The sequence below is a fragment of the Miniopterus natalensis genome, chromosome 4 (genome assembly GCF_054644295.1).
Source record: "Miniopterus natalensis isolate mMinNat1 chromosome 4, mMinNat1.hap1, whole genome shotgun sequence".
NCBI classification, from domain to species: domain Eukaryota; kingdom Metazoa; phylum Chordata; class Mammalia; order Chiroptera; family Miniopteridae; genus Miniopterus; species Miniopterus natalensis.
In genome coordinates, this window is record NC_142084.1 from 58,359,195 (window position 1) to 58,375,451 (window position 16,257).

Sequence of the window (16,257 nt, forward strand, 5' to 3'; positions counted from 1 at the left end):
AATAGAAGCTCTCCTGAAAGAGAAGGTTGGGAGGCTCTTCTGGGCAATGGAACCGCAAATGCCAAGGGACAGAGGCCTGAGAAAGCACAGAGTGGGCAGGGAGTGAGTGGTTCTAGGTGCCTAGAGCGTAGGGTGTATTGCAGCAATTGTGGGGGACGGTGGTGGTGGTGATGATGATGATACTAATAATGTTAGTTAAGACTTTTGGGGAGCTCAACTAGTTTAAGAAGAGACTAGTTTAAGAAGTTTGTATGGATTAACCCAGTCAAGTCCCATAGTAATCCTAAGAGTAGATGGATGCTCTATTATTCCCATTTTATAGATGATGAAACTGAGGTCCAGAGAGGTTAAGTAATATGCGCAAGGTGGCCACAAGGCTTATTAGTGATAGGGCTGGATCTTGATGTAGCCCAGCTCCAGTGCTTGGGTACTTAGAGGGATGACTATGGCTGAGTCTCAAAGAGACAGGCTTGTGTGGGTTCTACAGGAAAAGGTCACTGATGCGGGGAGGGAGCAGAGGTTGACATGCACTATAGACCCATCATCTCTGGCTTATGTGTGCATGTGCATGTGTATGGGTGTGGGCGTGTGTGCATGTGTGTGTGTGTACCCCAGATGCAATTATACTGATCGGGTGAGAAGACGGTGCTTCTGGAATCTGCACAGGGCTTGGCTTTTTGAAAATGTCCTGACTCTGAGAGCTTCTGTGTGAGCCACCTCTGCTAAGAACTCATGAGGAAGCCTTGCTGTCTGACTATCAAGCTCAGCTCGGCCTGACCAGGAGGTGAGAGAATGGGCCTCAGACCAGGACCTGCCCAGCTCCCCGGGGACACCTATTAGTGAGAAAGACACACAGGAGCTCACATGCCCTTGACTGGCCTTTCCTTGGGGATAGTCTCTATTCTGACCCTGGAGACTAAGTGAGCTTGTCTAGGCACAGTGGGTGGTCTGTACAATGAGTGAGATTAAAACCCAGTGGCCTACATTTCCAGAGTGGCTCATGTCCCTTCAGTATTCTTAAACCTCTCTGGAAATCCTCAGAGAAAGTCCCAGGCATCCCTAGATATTCTCTCAGCTGTGCGTGCCCCTCAACTCTCTTATCAGCTGGGGGGCAAGACTGGAAGTCCCTGGGTTGGATCAGTAGCTTGAGACCACCACAAGGGCTTGGGCTGGGGCTGGGACTTGAAGGGAGAGTTACCTCTGGTCCTTGAAGGGAACCAACTGGCATGGTGCTGACCAGCCCTGCTCAGGGACACACCTGGGGGACATGCTTCTCCCAAAGGCAAGTGCTTCTCAGAGGATAAAAGCAGGTTTGGCTCGTTCTCGCAGTGGCACTCCACCACGGGCCACTACAGTGCCCCGAACCCTGTGAGTGGTGGTTGGCAGCTGCTGAGAGCGGATACCTAGAAAGTCGCCTTTAGTTGGTATCCAAAATCTTTAACCTCATGACTTCAGTTTCCAAAGGGATTTGGACCTACAGAATCTTCTTTACAACTGGAGAGGTAGATTGAGGCCACCTAGCCCACCCTCCTTGTTTAACATGTGGGAAGCTGAAGCACAGAGAAGCAAGTGAGTTGCCCAAAGTCACACAGCAAGGAAGGCTCTCTGAAAAGGCCCCCCTTTCTGCCGTGCTGAGCGTGCCGCTGAGATGGTAGCACACATCTACAGGATGTGGCTCAAACACCAAGCCCTGCCCAGGGTATCCCCTGCCCCCCCCCCCATCAATAACCATGGATACCGAGTACCAATTTCACGTAGAGCAAGCATCTTTACTAAGCCAGCAGAGTATGAGGAAATAGTCATCCCTGCCTTTAAATACTGGTTTTCTTTTAAACAAGCGCTGAACGCTAGGATTCAATCAGGGCTCTTTCTGTCTCTTTGGCGTTAACCTCCCTGGTCGTCTCCCTTCTTAACTTCAGTCGCTAGCTCCTTTTACATCGAAAGCCTTTCCTGCGACTTGGACTTCAGCATCACATTTGCTGCCTTTTCTAGCAAGAGCCCTGACTGACAGCATCCCGGCACTTAGGAAAGGCGAGTGTGGGCTCCTGTTTCTCTGCTCCCGTTAAGCTGAATGTCTGTGCCCTTCTCTTCCGCCGCCAGCCCCAGGGGACTTCTTCCTTTCCATAGCCAGGATGAGATGCATCCCCTGGGGAGACCTACTGTGGGCTTTCAGACCAGGTTGGTACAAAGATCTTCTAACTTTTTAATCTCAACCTCCAGACTGCTCACCACACTTCTGTGTCTTAGCCAGGAACAGATAAATGAAGGACAGGATGTGTGATTCCCCATTCTCCCCTTCTGGCTTTCTCGCCTCTTCACTCTTAACTGGAATGATGCGATACAGAGGCACGCCTGCCTCCTCCGGCCAGAGCACAGACTAGTCTTGGCCTCTCCTGTTGCCCCCGGGACAGCCTCTCTCCAGCTCTCTGTTGTCCTCTCCTTTTGAGGAGACAGCCCTGCTCCCCTTCCCCAGATATCTGCGTGATCTGCACACAAGGTGCCCTCGGCAGCCAACTCCAGCTCACAGTCCTGCTTCAGCTACCAGTGGCTTCTCGTTGAACACAGCATACAAACCTTATACTGTTAAGCAGAATTTGCAAGGATTTTAAACAGAGGCCTAAATAAAGCCTTTCACTGTGTCAATCAAGCCTGAATCTGCTTATAATTCTGAGGCCTTTCAGCTGAGGTTGCCCCTAACAACTGGTAAGAGAAGAAAAGAAAGAGGGTTCTTTTTCTTTTAAACTGTGGTGAGAACACTTAACATGAGAGCTACCCTCTTAACAAATGTTTAAGTGCAAAAGAAACTGTAGTGTGTACTTATATGAGGGAGAGTCCTTAAAGCAGCAGCAAAAAAAAAAATACGAGGAAGATGAACTAAATCGATTTCATTACAGTTAACGCAGGTGAAATAGCAGTTGTTCACCTGGAGATGCTTGTGTGTCAAATGCTGGAACAAAGAGCAATGTCGACAGGCTTCCTGAGCCCACACAGGCTGACCAGTATCACCTCTAGGAGAGGCTCTAAGGTCTGCAAGTTCAGGGCCTGAGCAGTAACTGTAATTGGCCATTTATTCATTTATTCAACAACTATTTATTAAGCACCTATTTTGTGCCCAGCACAATTCTAGAAGCGAGGAGTGGATATAGCAAAAAACAAAAGCAAATCGAAACCCCTGCCCTCATGGAGCTTGCATTTCTTGCAGGGAGAGACAGACAATGCACAAAATAAATATTTTATTTTATATACAGGTTTCTCCTGCTATCCCAAAGTCGAGTGTTTGTATGAAAAGTTTCGTAAGCTGAAATGGCATAAAGTGAGGAAGCAATTACCATTCATTCACATGGAAAAACTTCTGAGCATTCCCAGACAGCAACACACCACACTTTGTAGACCCATCAATCCGCTCAAGCAACACTTTCAATTGTGTGCATTACTGGGTGCGGACTAAAGAGGACCACTTTGCTACTAGCAGAACCAATAGTAACTTTGGCAGTTTTCAAGATTCTTTCTCTCTGTGTGTAAATAGTACGAATGCTGGAGGGGAAAGTTCAACACACATACTGTGTCTATTTCGTTCACCATCCAGTTCTACACTAAGTATAACATCCTTTCAAGCCCTCTTAGGCTTCTCTGATACCTTAGGTCACATCTTGCTAAGAGATGCATAGAATAAATCGAGATAAAGTACAGATGCTCACAGACGCAGCTCAGAGCTGTGGGCTTGGTGCTGAGAGGCTGGGATGCCGAGTGCAGGTCCCAGGAAGAAGCTTGGAGGGGCCGCTCTCGCTGCCTCCATAACAACTGTGCAAAACCACTGAACGCTGGTTTTGCTTTCCACCTTTTTTTGGTGTAAAAATGAAAACCCTCTTCCTATTTCTTTCAGCTAGCAGAAACAGGTACTAATGGAGGTCTTTCATAGGAGCAAAGTAGCACAATGCCAGCTTTTGAAAAGTGGGGGACACGTGTCTTAGATGATCAGCACTCAGGGGAACAATAAAGCTGGGATAAGGGGTGGAAGGGGAGCAGGGCCATGTGCCGCTTTCAACAGGGAGGCCAAGGAAGGTTTCCCAGAGAAGGTGACCTCTGAGCAAAGATCTGAAGATGGGAGGGAGCCAGCCCCACAGATTTCTGCAGGAGAGTGTGCCAGAAAGAGGGAACAGCCAAGGTCGAGGCCTTGAGCTAAGAGAGTATCTCCAGTGTTTGAGGAGCAGCAAGGAGGCTGAGATGAGTGCAGCCCCTGGGCCACTGCCTTAGCTCAGCCCTGCCCGGGGGTCTTAGCAGCAGAGCAGCTTTTCTCTTTCTTCTCCCTCTTTTGTTTTAAAAAAAAAATGTTTAAACAGCTTTATTGAGAAACAGTTTTCATACTGTACAATTCACTCATTTGAAGTGTACAACTCAATGCTTTTAGGATATTCACAGAGTTGTACCAATGCTGCAACCAATCTTAGAACATCTTCATTGCCCCGTGAAGACACCTCATCCCTCAGGACTGCTCTCCTGTGGGCTCTGCCCCTGCTTTCCCGCCAGCTGCAGGAGCACTGGGTCTCGAGTCCACTGTGCTAGAGCGTGGGGAGGGATGCTAGCAAACCTCTCAGATCCCATCATCTTTGGGCCAGGAGAAAATGAGTGAGGACAGGAGGGACTCCCAAAGCCCCTTTCAGGCAAGCTATGACCCTAAGAGAAAAGTGGGGACATCTTGGTGAAATGCAAGCAGTAGCAATCTTTAGTTCTTAGGTCAGACATTCATGTCAGAGACCATGCACTCTAAGTCTCACAGGAGCTTTGAGCTCTAGGAAAGACTGCAATGAAATGGTCTTCAAAAGACTTTTTCTATTCCTTAAGATTTCCAAGGAAAAGAAATCTACATGTTGCACAAATGATGTCTTCTCATGTCACACTTCTCCGAGTCTGGGGGTGAATCCGTGTAGGCTGTTCCACTTACCTTGCGGTTGTGCATTGAGCGCCTGCCCTACATCAGGCTCTGTGCTAGCCTCTGAGGGCACAGAAACCAACGAGGCAGGCGGGTCTCTGCCCTCCTGGGCCAGCATTTTAATGGAGACAGGCAATAACAAGTAAACATTAAATAATACCAATTCAAACATAATTGAGTAAATAAATATATATTGTATATAGAGACTGGGTACATGTGGAAATATATATATAGTGGCCCAGAGGAGGGACAGAGAAAGAGAGAATTTAGCATGTAGCCACATCTTTTGTCCTATAGAATACTTTGTGTGTGTGTATTATAGTCAAGTGCTACATAACAATGTTTTAGTCAACAGACAACCCACATATAAGACAGTGGTCCAATAAAATCATAATGGACCTGAAAATTTCTGTCACCTAGTGACATTATAGCTGTCATAGCATTGTAGCATAACCCCTATGTTTGTGATGCTGGTGTAAACAAACCTACTGAGCTTCCAGTCGTGTAAAAATATAGCACATACAAGTATGTATGGGACATAATACTAGATAATGATGAGACATGGCTATGTTGCTGGATTATGTATTTACTGCACTATATTTTTTATGATTATTTTAGAGCATGCTCTTTCTACTTATAGAAAAAGCTTGCTGTAAAACTATGTGCTACGTTGCTCTGGCACAGCCTCGGACACCCCTTATCTGCACCATTTCCTCTTGTGCTTGATCTGACATCTTGTCTCGGACAGTAGCATGCGGCACAGGCTTGTAGCCTGGGAGCGCCAGGCTGTACACCTCACAGCCTAGGTGTGTAGTGGGCTGTGCCATTGAGGTTTAAGTGACTCCATGATGTTTGCACAATGACAAAATCCTCTTCTCAGAATGTACCCTGTCATTAAGCAAAGCATGACTGTATATATTCAATATGTGTATGTACACTATATATCTTATTTCTCTCTCTATTTGTATATTTTATACACATAGTATAATATGTGTGTGGTTCAGAGATGTGCCTGTATGTTTTACATTCATAGTTTATTGACTCCTCCAAGTCCATATTTACCCAGAGTTCACAAACAGTAAGCTAAGGCCAGGTCTGTTTGCATCAGAGCCCATGTCCTTTCCAGGGCGTCTCATGGCCTCTGTTAAAGTGCAGTCACTCTGGGAACGTCAGGGCACTGAACTTGGTCAGCCATTTGCTCCAACATGAGAACGGATTTACTGGAACATTCCAGTGACAGCAGACAGCAGACAGCCTTCTTCATGGTGTGTTCCAGGCCCCTCCAGGATCCAGGCACCCATGAGGCTTGTGCCATGCCAGCTGAGTGGCTGACATTCTTTCTAGAATCTCTGAAGTTTGCCTTTACCCAGCCTGCTGTGGAGATGGCATTTTGATAACAGCATCTTAGAGAGAAGTGAAGCAGGGGCTGGATTTAGCTTTCTTCCTGCTGGGTCCTTTGAGTACCAGTGTCTGACCCCAAAGCTGCCTACCTCCCTATTGTCCGCTACATGGGGAAGCTCCAGAGGGAGTGAGGAGGAAATGTGAGCAAGAGTCTTTACTGTGGTTTCCACGGAAAGGAATGGGTAGTGCAATGGAAGCAGGTTTAGGATTGGCTAATCCAAATAATTTCAGGAGGCTATGGGGCACTGGAGCTGTCCCTGGCTGTCTAGTACCTGGCCCTGGGGCTATTAGGGAGGACGGCGGCCTGGGAGGGTCAGAGCCCAATAAAGGAAGTGGTTGGGGTGTGGGCTCTGGGTCAATTTGTTTGCATGGGAAAGGCATGGTGGCTTGCTAGTTCTAGGAATTTGCTAACCCTGGAAGGGACAGTTCCTCCAGAGTCAGCAAGGCCCCAGATGTCAAAGCATGAGAAAAAAGGACATGCTCCATGCAGTAACCTTAGACAAATCCTTTTACCTCCCTGAGCCTTGGTTTTCTCTTCTGTAAAATGGGCACCAATAGATATGCCAGTGGATTATTATGAGGAGTAAGTGAAGTAACATGTGCAAAGTATCTGGAATAATGCCAGATACATCGGAAACATTCAGTATTAGTTTTGGGGTTTTTTGTCTTCTACCCTCAAGATTTTCTTTTTAAAGGACAATGGAAACTACCAGAAAATTCCCCTACCCACATCCAGAGATGATGGTGGGAGGCTGTGAGGGCTGGTGGGCTCATGGGCCCCTTTCTTTATGGGCCCACTTGAGAATCCAAGGATCGCTATGGGCTCTTTCATGAGAAAAATACCCACACGGTTTTGCACATAGTTTCAGAAGGACTGAACCAAATCACTGCCTAGCCCTGGGGGAGCTCACATGCATCAGGGGATATTTGAATTAAAAAAAACAACAAAAACCACCCCAGGAACAAGTAAGAGATAAAGTATATTAACATTCAAGGTGATAGGAAATACTGAAGTGGAAAATAAAACACAGAATGTGAGAGAGAGCACCCGGGGCTTGTGGTCTCCAGTGTGGGGGTCAGGGATGGCCTGGCCGAGGAGCTGACCTTTGAGTAAAGGTCTCAGCAGGGTGACATTGGGATATCTGAGGAAGGGCATTTCAGGCAGAGGGAAGAGCTGGTGCGTGTGCCCTGAGGTAGGGGAGTGCCTGGAGCACATCTGGGCCAGAGGGCATGTGAGGAGCTGGCGTGAGGTGACCTTAGAGAGGGCGAGGGGCTGTCTCATGGAGGGCTGTGAATGAAACCGTGGTACCATGAAAGGAGCTTAGATCTGAGCCCACCGGAGAGGGGAATGACTGAGGACATGAGCAGGGAACTCCAGAGCAGGAGCATGTGGGGCCCTGAAGGCCCTTATAAGGACCTTGGCATTAACTGAGCGAAATGGCATACAGGTCAGGAGAAGCTAGTCATGCTACAGGTTAGAGTGTGTGAAGGATTTCAGTTGCTCAACACAATTTTGACTCATTCCCTGCTTATTGCAGGTCTGTCACAGGTCATGGGAGAGCAGCCTCTTCTTGGAGCCTGGGAGAATATCGTCTTCTGCCTGGAAGTGGTACAGGTCTCAGTGGCCAGAGCATGTCCCTGCCCACCCTTGAGTTCATTAGACAGCATTGCAGTTCCTCCCAGGGGAAAGGCATGGAAAATCAGTGACCACTGACAGGCTACCTTCTGGGAGGCCACATGGAGGGACATTCTTTTAGCTTGGTCACTTTGGCTGTATTGTGACAACAGCAGATGCAGGGAAACCAGTCAGGAGGCCATTCCAACAATCTAGGCAAGAGATGGAATAGAGGGGTCACCACCTCCGCACTTACTGGGAGACCCAGATGGAACCTCCCAGGGGTGGGCCCTGAGCTTTGCAGACCCACAGATTTCAAGCGTTTGACTTCCTCAGTGCTCACAGAGAAGATCAGAGGGCTGATATATGATAACCAAATTAATAAGAATTTGATGTATAAATCTGAATGCTAATTCATTCATCTATGGGTGTGAATGAGGAGATACACCTTTCCCAGCTATTAAAAAAAATAATCTGAGTTTTGGAGGTAGGCAGGTCTGTGTTCAAATCCTGGTTCTGTGATTTGTTAACTACTTGATATGGAAAAGTTACTTAGCCTGTGAGCCTCAGTCTCTTCATCTTAAAGTCAGCCCAGCACCTAGTAGGGAAGAACTGAGTTAATGCTTGTCAATTGCAAAGAGTCTGGGCCATGGTAGCTGCTCAATAGAGGGAAGTAGGCTTGTTATTGAAAGTTTTCTACAGATTATCAGATGGCATGATATGCCTGGATTCAGAACCAATAGAGATATTTCCTATAAGTACGGTAAGACAGTGGTACAAGAGATGACCATGGTAGGGCCAGATTTGAATTCCGTCCCCCCCTGGCCATCCCCTGATGTTAAAGAGCTTTTTCTTCCACCAGGGTGTGGTGGAATTTCTCAAATGTCATCTTTCTTGAGATATTTCATGCCTCCCTTCCCATGTTTACACCAGGCCACTTGGGTTGGCCTTAGGTTTTTCCAGATTGCCCCAGCCACACATGTATGTCAATCTCGAGGGTTACATCCACAGATGGTGGATGCCATCTTCTATTTCGACTCTTCCTAAGGGTCAGTCTGAAAATGTCAGGGGTGTCTTAAGGTTACCCCATGTGGAAACCTCATGTGGGGATCACATCCTATTTAAATACAGAAATGTGAGGAACATGAGTATGTCAGTGCTTGTAAAAGATTACACTCAGAAAACCTTACACCAGTGATTTTCAGCCTTTTGCATCTTAGGGCACACATAAACTAATTACTAAAATTCTGTGGTTCACCAAAAAATATATTTTTTGCCAATCTGACCCCAAAAAGCATAATTTTGATTCATTCACACCAGATGGCAATTGTGTTGGTTGTTGTCATTTTTTTATTTGACAATCTAAGGGAAAAGAGGTCAGTGGCCCTGACCAAATAGTCAGGTATGGCAGGTTTTAAAAATTCTTGTGGCACACCAGTGTGCCGCAGCACACCAGTTGGAAATTGCTGCCTTCGACCTTAGTTATGGTGAGCGTATTTTCAGTGAAAATTTTAAAAAGAGATTGATTTTTTTGTTGCTGTTGCTTCAGACTTACAGAATATGAATTTACAAGCCAGGTAGTGCACTGCTTTGCCCAGAAGTGTGGTATTGGCATGCAGGAGGAGAACCTTATGGGGTTCTTCTGATTTGCAACGATGCCCACCAAGCTTTTCAGGAAGGATAGTTGATCTGGCCAGTGGTGTGATGGAAAATGTTTAACAACTGGCTCGCAGTGGAATTGGGAAAACCCTGATTTTGTAGCACTTGCCAATTTCTGTGGTATAAATACTGCCACCGCGCTTATTTAAGACTCTAACATGACATCAGCCGGCCCACAAAATTCCTGTAAATGTAACAATTGGATCTCGCAAGCCAGGAAGAGCCAGCTTCAGCACCCCAATCCTGCCCGAGGAGTGAGATAATCCCGGTGGCACTGTTAGCGTTCTTGCTTACTACCTTAAGTAACATTGGCCAAGTTACTTAAGTCTTTGATCCTGGCTCTTTGCCCTTGGTTGCCTGCTTAGTAAGGTACCTTTATGCCATCACCCCCTTGCTGTGTGCCTGGGTGGAGGTGAGGACAGGAGACAAACAATGATGTTTAAAGAGCCAGGCACACAGCTGTGTTATCTTCTTCTGGGAGCATTTCCAAGAAAACTGGGCTTTTGAAAAATGTAGGAATATGGGAGAAGTTTGACAGGTGGAAAGGGAAGACCTGCCCATCTAAAAGGAATGCAATGTGGGGAAAATACACAATGGGAAATTGAAAAGCAGATGCTGGAGTTCCCTGCATCGTTAGCTTCAGTGGTAGGGAGGGAGGAAGTGAGAGTTGAAAGAGGGCGATGTTGACCTGGACCTACAGATAGACAAATAGCCTGTTGAGCATGTTTCTTGGTTTGGGGAATCTTTAGGGGACCGACCCAGTGGGGTACAACGCCCTACAAATTAGGTGGGCATTCACTGTCAGAACATTGCTGTGGCCACATCCAAGTTTCTTAACTTCATATTCAGTTTCCTCACCTATGAAATGGGGATACTAGCTCAGCAGAGAAAGGATGCCACAACTGAGGGATAGCTAATGGTCAAGTGTGAAGAAGGACAGAGGGGGTCCAAATGCTAAATGTCACACTGAGTCAGGAGTGCATGGAACCGGTCTTCTTAATGCTGCACCTAGGAACTGGTTGACCATCTCAATGAGAGCTTGCCGATGGGGTTGGGGGGTCAGGAGTAAAGGGGAGGTGGGAGAGTGAAGGGAGCAAGGAGATCACCCTTGAGGAGGTCGAAGGAGAAGAGACAAAGAGAGGTGGGTTTGCATTAGGAGAGGACACAGGGTCTACTGAGCTACTCTTTGCAAGACTGGAAAATATTGACCATGTGATAGGAAGGAGTCAGGGGAGAGGGTGCTGCACACCTGACTCTTCCCACCCCTGCCCTACCCTGTGCTTAGCACCCATCCAATCCCTCTTAAGTGTTTTCCAACGTGTGATTTATTGGTGGGACTGAGCATCTTGTGGCAGAGGGTGGAGGAGGGCAGCTGATGATGGACCTGGGTGTGCACATCCCATTCTACAAAACAGAGTCCTGCCATTGACCCCATCCACTTCACTCAGAAGCATTCTCATAGTCATCTGTAGACACTTCCGTGGGTTTCAGAGCACTCCTCGCACCCACACACTGCCTTCTCCCTCTGAGATGCTTTAGCATTCTGGTTTCTCCTTCAAGTTCCCTTTCTGGTGGTGTGTCAGGCTCCCATATGCTGGCCCCTCAGTGCAGCCCTGATCCATTATGAACTGTGGCTCTGCCTCCTATTTGCCAGATCTCAGCCTCCCTATGTCACCCTGAAGGCTGGGCCCTCCTGCTGCCCTGATCCCTCCTACTGCATCATAGCCTCCTAAGTCTTCCACTTTATCTGCCTCCACCCTCTGATTTGAGAGCCCTGTCCTTTCTCAGACACCCTGTCAAAATGCTTCTCACATGATGGGACAGTGACACTCAGATTTTTTTTCTTTGTTTTTCAATTGGCAACAGTTCCACTGACAGTGACCCTTTGATATTGCAATGACACCACCAAATTGGGCCTTCCCTGGTGACTACCCCTCTTTGATAAGAGTTATCAACTGCAGGGTGTGACCCCTCATGCTCTGTTCTATTGGCTATAGGTGTGGCCATCCCATTTCTGGAAACCTTAGATCCCAGGTTCGGTGATCAGAGCCCGAAGGCCCCTCTCCCAAGCCTTTCTCAGGGAGTGGTCCCCCAGGAGGCTCCAGCTTAGTGACTACCTACCTGGCAAGGCTGGATTCTGTCAGCAACGTGGACCAAGCCCCACCTCCTGGTCTGCACCAGGAAAAGTGAGCAAGCCGTGAAGGTCACTGCCCGGAACTTGTCACAGCCAGACGTGAAGTGTTTAGCAATTTCCAGCCTGAGCTTTGGAATGCAGAAAGCGATCGAGCCGTAGCTGGAAGCGAATCATAAATGCTCCTGGGCTCATCCAAAAATTTCACTGGGGGCCACAGGGCCACTTCCACAGCTGCTTCCCATGAGCTTGGGTCTTGGCCAGGATAATACATTGACTTTTGGATTGACCTCAGGCCAGACAGAAATCTTCCAAGTGAGCCACTGCAGAGAGGGAAAACCCTGCACTTTCTCCCTCTGTAATGGAATACACTGCGGGCCTTTGAAGATTAATCACCCAACAGAGGGAAAGTGATCTCAGTTAATTCTATTGGCGTCACCTCTTTCTCTGTGGCTTGAGTCTTACCCTCCTGCAGAAGGTGGAGTAGAATTCAAATTTGGTTTTCAGTTTCATAATCAAGGGCTTCTCTCAGGTACCCATGGCTACTATACTTCTTGTCCAGTCTTGGCAAAAGATTCAAACCCTCTGCACCCAGCGTGCCAGACTTTCTTTTCTCTCCCCTCACACAGCCCCTTCCAAGACAATGTCTGCAGGGCCCATTAGTATGGTGGTTACTTTCAAGGCCATTGGAGTCAGACTCTGAATTTGAATCCTGATTTGACTTCTTGACAGATGTATGATTTTTGAAAAATACCTTGTTTCTTCATCTAAGAAATGGGATTAGAGCACTGTATTAGTTTGTTCGGGCTGCTGTAACAAAATACCACAGACTGGGTGGCTAAAACACCAGAAATTAATTTTCTCACAGTTCTAGAGGCTGGAAGTCCAAGATCAGGGTGTTGGTAGGGTTGATTTCTCCTCAGGCCTCTCTCCTTGGCTCATATATGGCCATCTTCCCATTCAGCTTTGGTAGGACTCCTCTCTGGTTACTAAGGGTCAGTAGTACCACTGAGATGTATCACCATTAACATCAAGAAATGAGTTCACAAAGAGAGGGGTGACATCATGGAGACATTTAAAAGGGGCTCTCCAAGGATGCTCCAGTGTTGGTAATGCACCTGGTATAGACTGTTGAGACAATTGCACATCCCTGCCCTCCAGAAAGCTGCAGCCCAAGTCATATGACTCCTAAGGGGACCCATTTCCTTCCCTGTCCCAACCCAACAGACAACACAAACACAGGAGGCTGAAAGGTTAGTGTAACCACTGAAACGTGGTCGCAGAGCACGCATGCCCTCAGCAGGTGCTGGTGGAGATGCCCGGTATGTACAAACTACAGGGCAAAGCAGGACACATAAGTACTGTGCTCAGAACTTTACAGAAAAGTGGGAGGAAAATCGTTAAGTGTTTTCAAGATCGGCTTCTGTGGAAAACTTGGGATTGTTTCTCCCACGTTTGTTTTTAATCTTGGTGATTGTTATTACAGAATCAACACATACTCATTGTAACAGTTAACTATCCAGGGTTTTTCTATACTTATGGTAGCATGTTGGGTTTTGTTATCACTCTGTAGTGTTCTGCAAGCTGCAAACTGGAGCATCTCCTTGAAATGTTGGGAAGGAGGGGCTATGTGAGATGGGCAAGAAAGGCAAGTACAGGAAAGATGTAAAGTGACACAGGACTTTGATTCTTCACTGAGGTTTGGAGAAGAGTGGAGAGGTGGGCAGGGACCTGGAGAAAGATGAGTAGAAGCCTAGAGCTCTGGGGCCATTTACTTGGTCTCCTGATGAATGAGGCTCCTAGATCTGACCTTTGAGCTTAAGAGAGAAAATGGCTAGGTGACATTGATTTCAGCCTGGAAGAGTGTCATGGAGAATTTTGCTCTGGTGTGAGGGTAGGGAATGGGGTAAGGAGATGGTTGTCCGTGGAACACTGTTCAGGACCCAGTTGAATTTGGTTGCATTTAGTTCTGAAATTTTTGGAAAAAGGTAAAGAAGAAGAGGTGCTAGATGGACTGAGGGAAGACAATTTATGGGGGAGCCAGGGTGATCGGGCATCTTGCTTGAGAGGAGATTGTATGATAATACCTGACTAATGATTGCTCACTCATGAGAGGGTTTGGAGAAACTCCAATAACTATTCATTGTGTTTAGTTTGATTTAGTTATGCATATCAAATAAGCAGCATTATAAATAAAATTGCTCTTGGTAATTCAAGTACCACTTGAGATCAGATACATTCACTGTCCATTGAGGAGAAATGCAATGAATGACGTGCAGAGGCCTTGGAAACCAAGCTAGTTAGGGGAAAGGCAACCTCACACCATGAGTTATACCACTCCTGAGTCAGGATGGAATTCAGGGAAGGACAGGACCTCACAAGTCAAGACCTCAGAGAACAAAGAGCAGTGGTTTATTGGAGAAAGCAACAAGGATTGTGAGGAGGCCAAGAGAGATGAGAATGAGTGAAAAAGGCAGCCTGCGAAACAGGCAGGATATCTCAAGGTCCTTGATCAGGGTGACCTTAGGGAGCGAATGAAGGAGGGAGGGAGAGGCTAAGCGGAGGAAGGGTCAGTGAAGGGCTCCTTGAGGCCTCAGTGAGCTGATGAAAAGACAAAAGAGTGTCTCCTGTGCCTTCCCACAGGAGAAGGGTGTGGATCTAGGGGCAGCGAATAAGCCCTTCACAATGGGCAATCCCTTCCATGAGCTTCTCTGAGAGCGTAGGCTGCTGGTGACAAGGGCACCATCCCCTGCTACACATCTGTGTGCAACAAGGATCCCCATATACTCGGGATTCCTTAAAATAGAACATGTGTGGTCTCATTACAGCAGACGCAATGAACCACCACAGAGTCCCCAGTTCTCAACCCCCTTGGCAAAGCACGACAGCCTCAGCTTCACTCTTGAGCAGTGAATCTCCAGAAGTTCTGGACTGGGTTATTGAAACTGAAACTAGATTTCAAAAGCTGTCAGCTTAGGGAGCAGATGTGACCTCCAAGTTCGGTTCCTGATTTTGTGTTTCTTTCTCCCTCCTCCTTTAGATCTCGGTGTGTGTGGGCATCTCCTCAGCTGGCAGCCCTGCTGTGCCCTGCAGTTGACGTCCAAGGTTTTTGACTGTGTGGGTTTGTGTCTTTCCGGCAGGTGTCTCCTCTGTGACTTCCCTGATGTCCCTGGCTTGGGTGCTAGCCTCCTATCACAAGCTGCTGCGGGACTCCAGGGACGACAAGAAGAGTATGAGCTACAGAGGGGCCCTCATCCAACTCTTCTGGCGCCTCTTCACCATCTCATCCAGAGTTATCTCTTTTGCCCTCTTTGCTTCCATCTTCCAGCTCTACTTCGGGATCTTCGTGGTGGTTCACTGGTGCGCCATGGCCTTCTGGATCATCCATGGCGGAACAGACTTCTGCATGTCCAAGTGGGAGGAGATCCTCTTCAACATGGTGGTAGGGATTGTGTACATTTTCTGCTGGTTTAACGTCAAGGAAGGGCGGACTCGATATCGAATGTTTGCATATTATACGATAGTCTTGACCGAGAATGCTGCCTTGACGTTCCTTTGGTATTTTTACAGAAACCCGGAGACCACTGACTCCTATGCGGTGCCAGCACTGTGTTGTGTCTTTATTAGCTTTGTGGCTGGGATCGCATTGATGCTCTTATATTATGGTGTGCTGCATCCCATGGGGCCACGAGCTAAGATCTTTGCCAGCTCCTGTTGTGCCGAGCTGCTCTGGGGCATCCCTTTGCCCCCCGATGTTGAGCCCATGGCGCCTCAGACCCCTGGGTACCGGGGGACCCAGGTCACGCCTACCAGAGCCGTAACGGAACAACAGGAGGATCTCACGGCTGACACTTGCTTGCCCGTTTTCCAAGTGAGACCCATGGGGCCCTCCACCCCGTCGGGGCGTCCTTACCACCCAGAAGGGCCCCTCATTAAGATTGACATGCCAAGAAAGAGATACCCAGCTTGGGATGCTCATTTTGTAGACAGGAGGTTGAGAAGGACTATTAACATTCTGCAGTACGTCACCCCCACCGCAGTAGGCATTCGGTATCGAGACGGACCGCTCCTTTATGAGTTGCTACAGTATGAGTCTTCACTCTAAGAGCATCTTGACCCAAGTTGAGAAGGGGACCTTAAGTTGGTTTGCGGTAAACACCGCTTGCAAGAAATATAACCCTCTCTTCCCCCAATACACAAAATCACAACCACCATCACCACCACCACCACCACCACCACCACCTCCACCACCACTGCTATAAAAAAAGAAAATAATAAGTCACGACCCCTTCAGATAAGCTTTCTTTCCAGTTGCTGTATGTATACAAAGATATTCTCTATGTTTTGTAAGTAAAAACAAAAAGAAGACCTTTCTTTTGTTTTTTACACATAAGAAACAGTATTGAAAATCCCACACTATTGTTCATTGGGTGGAGAAGGAGGAGTTGTCTCCACTCCAAAAGAAAAAAAATAATATTTTATACCTTACACCAAGTGTAGATCATGTATGGGATTGGTGCT

At 47.4% G+C, this 16,257-nt stretch overlaps 1 protein-coding gene across 1 annotated transcript in view; it reads left to right on the plus strand.

The window, feature by feature from the left end:
* The window catches only part of XKR6 (XK related 6), a 203,916-nt gene extending 187,976 nt beyond the window's left edge, over positions 1 to 15,940 (plus strand). Inside the window, exon 3 of the mRNA XM_087816561.1 lies at positions 14,877 to 15,940. Within this exon, the coding sequence (XP_087672687.1) occupies positions 14,877 to 15,841 (965 nt within the window). The 3' untranslated portion in view covers positions 15,842 to 15,940. The remainder of the gene's footprint in view (positions 1 to 14,876) is intronic.
* Positions 15,941 to 16,257: the final 317 nt, after the last annotated feature.